The following is a 10,657-nucleotide window of genomic DNA, read 5'->3' as shown; positions in this document are numbered from 1 at the left end:
AAATAATTGCACAGAGGAGTGAGTTTTGTGCCACTGCAGGAGCCCTTCCCCACCCTTGAACCCCGTCCATGAGAACACGGAGATCATTTTCCCAGTGTCCCAGTAGGAATCAAACACTTGGTGGTGAAGGTGACTGGTGCTGCAGGCTGGGTCTTTCCACCTGAGCTGGGAGGAAAACAACCTTTATACCCCAAAGGCATGGCACTGGGGAAGGAGCAGGCTCCTGGGTCCCTTTCCTTGCTCTGGGAAGGGATTTGGGGTCTTCCCTATGGTTTTCCATCTGTTTGTATCCTGCCTGCCAGCTCCCTGCCTGCCCTGGGCACCTCGGAGCATGGAGCTTTTGGGACAGAGCAGACAAAACCAGCACGTCTGTATGGCACAGGATGGAGAAGGATGGGGGCACTGCAGGGAGCCCCAGCCTTCCCCACTCCCCAGGAGGCTTTTTGGGCATGGACTGGCTGTGCTGAAGCACCCCAGGAAGGGAAATCTCATCTGAGCTCTCCTAAACCCCACAGTGTTTGCAGAAGGAACAGGTGAAACGGGCGCAAGGATTGCAGATGGCGTGAGATCCAACGCCTGCATTTTTGCTGCATGGAAATGGAGGAGGAATTGGTATTTCTGGTGCCAAAATGGGAAGAAAAAGCTGGTGTTGGGATTGCTGGAGGGCTTGAAAAGCAAATTGCAGAACTACAGTAGCTCACTGCAGTGCCACTGGAGCATCCTGGTGTGATTTCAGCCTCCTTTTTACATTTTCTCAGTATAATTTAACATCATTTTCACAGCGGAAAATCCATTTTTCTCTCCTCATATCTTTAAAAAAAAAATGGCTGAAACTAGCCAGATTTCACACCAAAAGCAGTTTTGTTTTTCCAAGGGGCAGTCTGGGGCGTGGAAGGGGGGAAGTTTCACCCACTACTTCAGGAGCCGAGGAGAACCCAGTCCTCACCCAAATCCTCCCATCCTCAGAGCCCAAACATCCACGAGGCCAGCACAGGGAGTGTGTCCAGAGCAGCACCAAGGGTTCAGCCCCTCTCTGTGGCACTGCCACCAGCTCCCAGCAGCATCCCTGTCCCCCCTTACCTGCGGGAGGGTCATAGGATGTCACAGACAGCACCGGCATCCTCGGAGTGGTCGCAGTTGTGGACGTCCCAGCGGATGTGGGAGCAGCGCAGCAGCGAGGGCTCGTGGCCCTTGCACTTGAGGTTGTCGAGGAAGATGTAGCCGGTGCCTTGGCCGTAGTGTGCCTCCCCCCAGGCTGCCAGGGCGTGGCCACAGCCCAGCTGCCTGCACACCACCCTGGCGTCCCGCAGGTCCCAGGCGTCGTCACACACCGTGCCCCACTGGGACAGGTAGAACATCTCCACGCGCCCCTCGCAGCGGTGGCTGCCGTTCACCAGGCGCAGGGACCCTGTGGATGGGATGGGGTGAAACAGTCCCTGCCTGTGCCCAGCACTGTGTCCCGCTCTCCCTGCCTGCCCTGGGTTCAGCCCAGAGCTCCCCCTGCTCACCTGGGGGTCCCCCAGGTCACCCCCCTGCTCCTCCACAGCCAGAAGCAGAGGGGTGACCACCTGCCAGGGCTGGGGGTGACCCTCAGAGCATCGTGGTGGATGTTAAGTTGGAGGAACAGACAACCACCTCTGTTCCCAGCTCTGCCCCTTTGGTCCATCACCTCCTCTGCCCACCCTGAGGTCCATCACTTCTGTCTGAACCAGCCCTGGGGCCACCAGGAGATGCCATGGTTTAAGAATGTCATCAGTTTTTCCCCCCTCCCACAGATCACCAGATTTTGTGCCTCTGCCTGAGCCACTTCTTTTTCCACCCTGTGCCGCCATGGAGCATCCCCAGGGCTGGCACTGTGTCCCCAGGTGACACCCCAGCACCTACCCTCCTTGGGACGAGTCAGGGCCAAGGTGGTGGTTGTAGCAGTGGCTTCTTGGAAATGGTCTTCAGTGTCATCAGCACCTGGTGGAGTAGAGGAGAGGTGGGAAAAGTGACCCAAGGGACAGGGTGGGGTCAGAGCCCCCCGGCAGTGGTGTGGGATGGCTGTGGATGGCTGTCCCCCATGTGCAGGAGAAACCTGTGGATTTCATTCTTCACCCACAACCCCACTTGGGACACCCCATTTCCCACAGCCAGCCTGAGCGTGGCCGAGATCCTCCTCGCATCCCTTCTCCCATTGACTTTCCCACTGAGCTGGGCTTCACCTGACACCTGCAGACCCCTCTCTCACCTCGGCAGATGACCCCGGCATCCTCGTGGTGGCCGCAGTTGTGCTGTCCCCATCCCAGGTGGAAGCAGTCGGCCAGGCGCGCCTCGCCACCGCCGCAGCCCACGTTATCCAGCAGCACGGGCCCGCTGCCGTAGCCGAAGGAGCCGAGCACGGTGGCGGCGAGGGCGGTGCCGCAGCCCAGCTGCCGGCAAACCACCTGGGCGTCGGGGAAGTCCCAGTCGTCGTCGCAGACGGTGCCCCAGGTGCCGCGGTGCCGCACCTCCACCCGCCCGCGGCAGCTCCCGTTCCCGTTCGCCAGCCGCAAGCCGCCACCTGCGTGGCACGACGCCGGGGGGACCGGGGCTCCACAGGGCGTCCGGTGTCCCCTGCTGACCCTCCGAGGGCGTGGGGTGAGCCCCCGGGTTCTGGGGTAAGCCCTGGGCACGTTGGGTGCAACCCCCTGGGGATGTGGGGCAAACCCCTGTGGGCGTGGGGTGACCCTGTGGGTTATGGGGTGACCCCTGGAGAGCTTGGGGTGACCGTATCAACTGAGCCCTTGGGGACACAGGGTGAGTCCTGGTGGTGTGGGGTGACACTGGCTACAGGGGTGATTCCCAAGCAGCGTGGGGTGAGCACTGTGAGCATGGAGCAATCCCTGGAGATGCTGGATGAACCCTTGAGCATGATGGGGTGAGCACTGTGAGAATGGAGCAATCCCTGGAGATGCTGGATGAACCCTTGAGCATCATGTGGTGAGCATGGAGTAAACCCCGAGGATGTGGTGTGAGTCCTGAGGATGGCAGATAATTGCTGGGGCATGGATTGAGCACTTGGAACAGGGGGTGACCTTTGGGGACATGGAAGGAGCCCTGGGGGCATGGGGTGAGCCCTGGGGATGTGGAGTGACTCCCCCAGGGACGTGGAGCCCCATGCAGGACTAGCAGCAGCTGCACACTTACTTTCCTGCTCCATGGTCAGGAGCGTGGTGGTGACCACCTCGGTGGCCTGGGAGGGCTGGTCCCTGCTGTCTGTCACTGCTGGGACAAGCGTGGGGACGTGTGGGCATTGGGGGCTCCAGATCCAGCACCCGCTGCCCCTGCTCCACTCGGTGCCAGTGCCCACCAGCACCCTGGCTGCCCCCTGGCAAGACCCTGCCATGGGCAATGTCACCCCCCAAGCATCACGACAGGACCCCAGGGTGTCCAGGCTGGGTCACAAGAGGACACAGAGGGCACAGCTTCCCCCCCAGATGAGTGAATGCCAAACTCCTACCTGTGGCTGTGGCTGTGAGCGTCTCCTCGGAGTCCAGGGCTACCGAGGTGGTGAATGATGTGATGGTGGATGTGTCCAGCCCTGTGGTGACACAGAGGGACAGAGGTGACACCTGGGAGGTTTATCATCAGGATTCATTACCTTTTATGCCTCATTATCCCCTGCCCCTCCGAGCAAGGTCTGGGCGTGGTGGTGCCATCGACTTTGTGCCCAGAGGAGGTGCCAGAGGGGATGGGGAATGTTTAGAAAGGAAAGGACCAGCCTGAAAAAATTGTCCCTTTTGTCCTACATCATCCCCTTTGTCCATTAATAGTGGGAAAGGGAAAGCACTGGCACTTACTGCTCCCGTCATTAGCCATGATAATGAGGGAATTCAGGGGGATTATTAACATTATAAACAGTAATCAGTGGAGAATGGCAGGAATACATCATTTCAGGAGGGGAAGGGGAGGCAGGCTGGGCCTGGCGCTGTGCCCAGCCCTGGCAGCCGCTCTCTCCTTCCGGACTTGGGCAGCTTGTTTTCCAGCCAGCAGAGCAGGGAAATGGCAGAGGGAAATGGCAGGATGGCAGATGCATTTCCTCTGCAAATCACCACCCCGGCTGTGCTCCGGGCTCTTGGCATGGGGTTGCTACACCGGAGAACCAGGATGAGGGTGGATAAGGAGCAAGGATGCTCCCACAGCGCAGACCCCAGTCCCTGCCCAGCCTCGGGCATCTCAGCATCTCCTGAGGCCATTTCTGCTTGGAGAACAGGATGTCCCTGGGTTTTTCCCCACCCTGAGGGTGATGCCCTGCCCAGTACCTGTGCAGATGACCCCAGCATCCTCGTGGTGGCCGCAGTTATGGATGCCCCAGCCGAGGCTGTAGCAGGCAGACAGGAAGGGCTCGCTGCCGTCGCAGTTGACGTTGTCCAGGAGGATACGTCCTGTTCCATAGCCAAAATAGGCATTGCTCTTGTAATCCAGGGCTTGCCCACAGCCCAGCTGCTTGCAGACCACGCTGGCGTCGCTCAGGCCCCAGTCATCATCGCAGACGGTGCCCCAGTTCCCTCGGTAGAAGATCTCCACCCGGCCCTGGCAGGTGTCGGGGCCGCTCACCAGGCGGATGCTGCCGTCACCTGGAGGGTGGCAGCAGGAGGTGAGAAGGATGTGGTGTCTCTGCACGGGTGGCACAGTCATGCCACCGTGCCCAGCCCCTGCCGTGCCCGTGATGGCAAAGGAAATGAGTGAGAAAGAGCAGGGAAGGGGTGAAGCTTTAGGGAAATGGGGCTTGGGAGCCTTGGGAACCTCTGGGCCAGGGTGTGGCCATGGCCAGCACAATGATGAGGTCAGGGCTGGATGGTTGGGAGGCTTCAAGAGGGGCAGCAGGTGACAGAAGGGGACACTGCCCTCAGGCAGGATGTCCCCCCTGCAATGACAGCTTACTTTCCCCGTCCTGTACCGAGGCTGTGAGGGTCCTGGTGGTCGGTCCTTCGCTGACTTGTGTGGGTGAGAACTCTGCAAAGGGAAGCAGAGGTGGCACCTGCTGCTGCTCCACCCTGAAGCTGGAGGGATCCCCCCGCCCCACTGCTCCAGGAGGGTCTGCACCAAACCAGCCCCAGCTGAAAACAGAGGGGTTTGCAGCTGCACAGCCCTGCCCAGAGCTCTCTGCCAACACCTCCAGCCTCCCTTCTGCCCTCAGACCCAGCTCCCCACCTCTTTTTTCACTCCTTCCACCCCTCCTCTCCAACAATGACATGATTCAGTTTCCCACCCAATCCACAGCCTCTGTTCTCTGGTTGCTGTTGGTACGACCTACCAGCCAACCCAGCCTCCCTGCCTTCCCATCCCTCCTTTTTTCCAAGCCCTGCTTCTGCAGGATGTGGGGATTCACGGAGCAGCTGCTCCAGGTCTGCACAGCCTCATTTTCACAGCTCACTGATGCCTGGCTGATGAGCAAACCTTGCACAGCGAGGGAGGAACGTGTGTGTGGGGTACACAAGGGTCGTCACGGAGCTGTTCCACTTTCACTTGCCAAGTTCAAACACTTTCCACTGCTTTTCTCACCTTTAGGAACATCTCCTACTGAAAAGCTCAGCAATTTAAAGAAACACAAGTCAAAAGGGGAAAGAGCAGTTGGGCAGCAACTGACTCAGAGGCAGGAGCGTGGGTGGGCGTGTGCTCTTTCCCCAGGGATCATACTGGAGAGAGCACAAAGTCCCTGAGCTGGGAGTGACAAGGAGCACAAAACAGGCTGGTCACCTTATGGAGCACCGGCCTTTGGAGCTGGGAGGTGACCTGGATTGAGGAGAGGGGTGAAAGGAGGCTGCAGAGGATTTCTGGCTGACCCAGGTCAGAGGAACAGGCTCTGAGATAAGACTCTTGGGCTCCACCAAGGCCCCTGCAGCCCTCAAGTCTTGCACTCCACGGAACCCCCTGCTCTCCTTGCCCCCAGGGAACACAACCTCGTTACCATTGCACACAACAGCCACGTCCTCATAGTGGTAGCAGTTGTGGATGCCCCAGCCGTGGCTCCAGCACTCGCTCAGGGCTGCCTCCCAGCCCTTGCAGTCCACATTGTCCAGGAAGATGGGCCCACTCCCCTGGCCAAAGGTCATGGCAGCTGGCAGGGTGATGGCATGGCCACAGCCCAGCTGGCGACACACCACGTTGGCATCCACGATGTCCCAGTCGTCGTCGCACACCGTCCCCCAGGAGCCGTTGTAGAGGATCTCCACCCGCCCCTGGCACCGGCTGGGCCCGTTGGTGAGACGGATCTCTGGGAAGATGGGAACAGTGGGCCGTGGGGAGTAAATCTACATCAAACTCCTGCTCCTTAAATAAAATCCTGCCCCTTCTCTGTAGCACATGGCAGTTGTTGGCTTGGTGCTGCCCACCTGCTGGTGGGATGTGGGCTCCCCTTCGTCTGCTGGCAGCAGTGGCTGTGGAGACACAGCACATCTCAATCCAGGAATGAGATGCACCATCACCAAGGCCAGGCTGGATGGTGATTTGGACAGCCTGCTCTAGTGGAAGGTGTCTCTGCCCATGGCAGGGGGTGAAATGAGATGGTTTTTAAGGTCCCTTCCCAGCCAAAGCATTCTGTGGCTCTTGTGATGCTCCCATGTCACCTGCTAATGGGCAAAAGCTGGCATGTGGCACCACATGTTGACATACAACAGGTGACAAGTGACAGGATGCAATGAGCAAATTCTTATTGGCCTCAATGAATGCATCCAGAGCTGGTCCCACATGAGAGCTGGTGGGATGGAGATGATCTCTCAAGCTGCTGGTGATGGGGAGAAGGTGTGGAAATGTCAGGGGTCTAGCACACCAAGGGAATTATTTACACGTGTGTGATGCATGGCACAGGGACAGGGGTGCCAAAAATTCTCCTCTTGGGTTAATGAGTGGAATAGGGATAATAAAGAATCTTTATTTCCTTTCTGTAAAAGTTTAGCTCCTTCTCTCTGCTTTTTGTTCCAAAACAATATCTTTCCTTTTAAAATTTCTCCAAATCCCTTCTTTTACCTAAAAATGCATTTTTCAGCTACAATACTTCCTGGAGAAAAGTAACTTTAAGAGAAGAATCTCACCTGGGAATGGCAATATCTCGGGCTCAGAGGTGGTGCCTGCAAGGGAGAAGAGAAAGGATCAGCTCTCCCCAGAGAGGGAGAGTGGTGGCAGCAGGGGTGGGATGGGATGAGTGTGGTGGGGACTGGCAGGACCCAGCAGCCCTTGGACCCTTTCCTGCAAAGTCCTGGTGGTTGTAGGGGAAAAAAATGAACACACTTCCCCAAGACATAACTTCATCTGCTTCACAGGAGGGGAAACTGAGGCAGCATATGAGTGCCTGTGACTCTGGTGGGACTGTGCTTGAAGCCCAAAGTGACACATGTGTGACCCTGATAAGCCCAGCAGAAGCCACTCCACGTGAATCTTGTCTTGGGCCAGGTCTTGGGGACATTTTTTGTCCATCCCTGGCTCCATTGCTGCCTTGCTGTGGGCCCTGGGGGCAGTTCCTGAATTCTCCTGCCCCATCACCCACATGGAAAACTTGGGTGGTGAAATGAGAACAAGGAAAATCAATCTTGCCCATCTTGAGAAACCCACTAGAGATCTCCTGATGGAAGATGCTGCACCCTTAAATTATGTGCATTTTAATTGATTTTTTTCTTTTATTTCTCCAACAAAATCCACTTTTTGGAAGCTCCATAATTACATGCAAGTACCAACACACCTCCTGGTGGGGTGCAGCCACCTTAGGGAATGAACAAACCTCATCAGGTGAGCACTTGAAGGCTGCAGGATGTGTCCCCCTCCCACAGTCTGGGCATTATTTGGGCACAAAATCCCTCTCATCCCCAGTGCTGAGTGATGTGGGATCCTCTCACATGCCAGCATGGGTCATTGAAGGCTCCAGCTTGTCCAGAAGGCCACAACAACATGATCATGTTGCCCTGGGGGACAGTGATTGGGGATGGGTGGCTTGACCTCGTAGACATCGCACTCCACAACCCTTGTCCGATGCTGGAGCCCAGCACAGATCTCCCTGGGCATTCGAGGTGTCCTGAGCTTGAGGCTCTGGCTGCAGAACCCTCTCCCATGGGCATCACCTTCCAAAATCCCTCCAAACCTAGCAGAAGGTGTCGCTGCCCACAGCAGGGAGTTTGGAACGAGATGAGCTTTCAGGTGGCTTCCAACCCAAACCATTCCGTGATTCTGTGATGCCTCGGTGCTAATTACAGCAGCCAGGGGCTGATCAGCACCCGTGGTGCCTCCGTGGCCTCTTTTCCTCCCACTGCCTCGGACCAGCCCTGTCCTGTTTCACACTCAGCCTACCAGCAGTGACGGGAAGGTCAATCCCAGCCGCTCTGGAGGCGGATGTCACTGCTGTGAGAAGCAGTGTGAGCCTGGGGGGACAGTGGAGCAGATGAACCCACCTCCCTTTTCCTTGCTAGGACGTTGCCTGGGAGACCATTAAGTCAGCCAGAAATCAGGGCTGTCAAAGAAAGACCTAGAAGCCCCAAGAGAAAGGAGAATAAGGCAACTGTCTGGTTGTATCCATGACTTAGAAGGGATGCTGGGATGAACAGCAGCAGCTCCAGCGTGGTCAGTGCTCCTACACAGCTGGACCAGGCATGGGAAGGGATGCTGTGATTCCAGCAAGAGTTGGGGATTGCACAGTGCAGAGAGGCTCTGCAGGAGAGGACAGGGAAGGATACAGCAGCCCCGTGGGCTGGACAACAAGGTAGAGATAATTCAGCTCACACCTGCACCAAAAATGGGGAGACGCAAGGGTTTCTAGGAAGAGTGTTTGATCCTGGTTTGTATTGATTTTTAACACCTAGTCCACTCCAATGCCGAAAAAGAAGTGGATGAAAAGGACATTGATAAATATTCATCTCCCTTTAAGTCAAAATCAAAGCCCTGAAATATTCATTTAAGAGCATCCTCCAGCAAAGTCAGGAGAGATCTGAAAAGAATACGCCTGGTGTGTCTACAATAATGAGGAGCGAGGGGGAAGCTGTCTTTTTTGAGAAGAGATAGAACCCTCCATGTTTCTCTGATCCAGCTTCACAAAGCCAAAAGAAAAAGGGAAACTGCTCGAGTAAACACCGCTGCTAAACAAAACCACCAAATGGGAGGACAAATGGCCCTTCGTTAGCGGCTAATCTGTGCCCATTAATGACGAGAACCAGAAGAGCCAGGCGATGCAGGGGACAGCGACAGAGCCACCAGGGCCACCCCAGGGTCCCCACACCCGGGCCAGGATGCTGCCGCAGCATCCCGAGGGGGAAGGAAAGCACCAGCTGAGGAGGTGGGAAGGTAAAACCCGATTTAACTCAATTAGGATGTCTGACTACAGCTGAATTCCCAGTTTTCTGGCTGGCTGTGTCTTGACACGGGTTAGTTGAGGCAGGAATGCGTTCCCCACCTCCTGGCTGTAATTATTACATGGAGAGAGTCACACTGGGATAGCTGCGCTGCCACAGCACTCGTGTGGGACCACGTTATAGAGCGGGAATGGCTTTTCCCAGGTCTAGTTAAATGTTTTCCATTCTGGCTGGACAGTGCCTGCCAGAAATTGGGACTGCTGTCCTCAGGGGATGGGTGCTCATTCCACCCGTTTCCTCGGCAGGACTGGTCCCACAGGTCCTGGGGAGCAACTCCAGGAGCATCCCTTGGCCATCAGCATCTTCCCAGAACTGCTCTGTCACCAGTGCTGGCAGCTGCCTGCCCCATTCCCCTGCCTGTCCTGAGCATTGGGCTTGCTGTCACAGCCAGGTCACGGTGGGACATAAGAGCTGAACTTGCTCCCTCCATCCCACACCACAATAATCCTGTGCCTGGAGAAAATCTTCCCACAAATCTGAGATGGTGGTGCCTAAAACCCCACCCACTGTCCCAGGCAGGAGCTCACCGGTGGGGCTGAGGAGGATGAGGAGGATGAGGAGTGTGGCTGGCATCAAGGAGAGGGGCAGCACCTCGATGTCCGACCTCCTTGTGCCGTGCTGGGTGTCTGGGCAGGGTGTCATTGCTGCTTGTCAGCCCTCCTGCAGGTGAATTTCCAGAGGACACTTCCCTGAAACATGCAGGCAGCAGTGTTAGTGGTGGTGGCCAGGAGAGCCTGTGGTCACCGAGGGCCATGCAGGACCTGTGAATATGTCCCTCCTCAATATTTCCAGGAACAGTGACCAGGAGACACATGAAAAGTAATTCCAGCTGGATTCATTGAAAACAAGAGATTTATTTTTTTTGAGTGGCAAGATGAAGCTGAAGTGCCGTATCCCACCTGCAAGATAGAACTCAGCAACAGGCAACGTCAGCAGAAAATGAGGAAGAGATTAAATATCTTAAGATTCCGTTTTCCCCTCATTGCTCACTGCCGAAGGGGTGGATTGGGTGGATTTCCAGCTCTGTCTCACTCGCAGGCTGTCCGGGAGGGGGATGAGTGCTGGTCCTGCTGGCCGGGACACCTCTGGGAGCCCAGCCCCACATCCCCGCGGTGCCAGCAGCCGGGCTGGAGGCAGCGTGTGCTGGGGGAGCAGTGCCATCGTGAGGATGCTCCCGCACGCCGCCTCCCAAGCCGGGCTGCCCGCCTTAGCTCCGCGGAGCCCTAAAATTAATTCCTCCAGCCCGCACGGGGCACACCAACTCCTGAAGGGAACCACCGGTGGTCAGAAACTTGGGAAAG

General features: G+C 56.7%; 1 protein-coding gene across 1 annotated transcript; it reads right to left on the bottom strand.

The window, feature by feature from the left end:
* Positions 1-1,091: 1,091 nt before the first annotated feature.
* On the bottom strand, positions 1,092-9,998 carry SSC4D (scavenger receptor cysteine rich family member with 4 domains). Its single transcript, XM_033519008.1, has 10 exons — positions 9,884-9,998; positions 7,056-7,091; positions 5,933-6,238; positions 4,906-4,977; positions 4,258-4,598; positions 3,482-3,593; positions 3,169-3,243; positions 2,231-2,542; positions 1,885-1,962; positions 1,092-1,408 (listed from the first exon to the last, which is right to left on the bottom strand). The coding sequence occupies exons 1-10, from the start codon at positions 9,996-9,998 to the stop codon at positions 1,092-1,094; spliced, it is 1,764 nt and encodes a 587-aa protein (XP_033374899.1).
* Positions 9,999-10,657: the final 659 nt, after the last annotated feature.

This window comes from Parus major, chromosome 19 (genome assembly GCF_001522545.3).
Source record: "Parus major isolate Abel chromosome 19, Parus_major1.1, whole genome shotgun sequence".
In the NCBI taxonomy this organism is placed as follows: Eukaryota; Metazoa; Chordata; class Aves; order Passeriformes; family Paridae; genus Parus; species Parus major.
The sequence above is the reverse complement of the archived record's forward strand: the minus strand, read 5'-3'. Positions and strand labels throughout refer to the sequence as shown.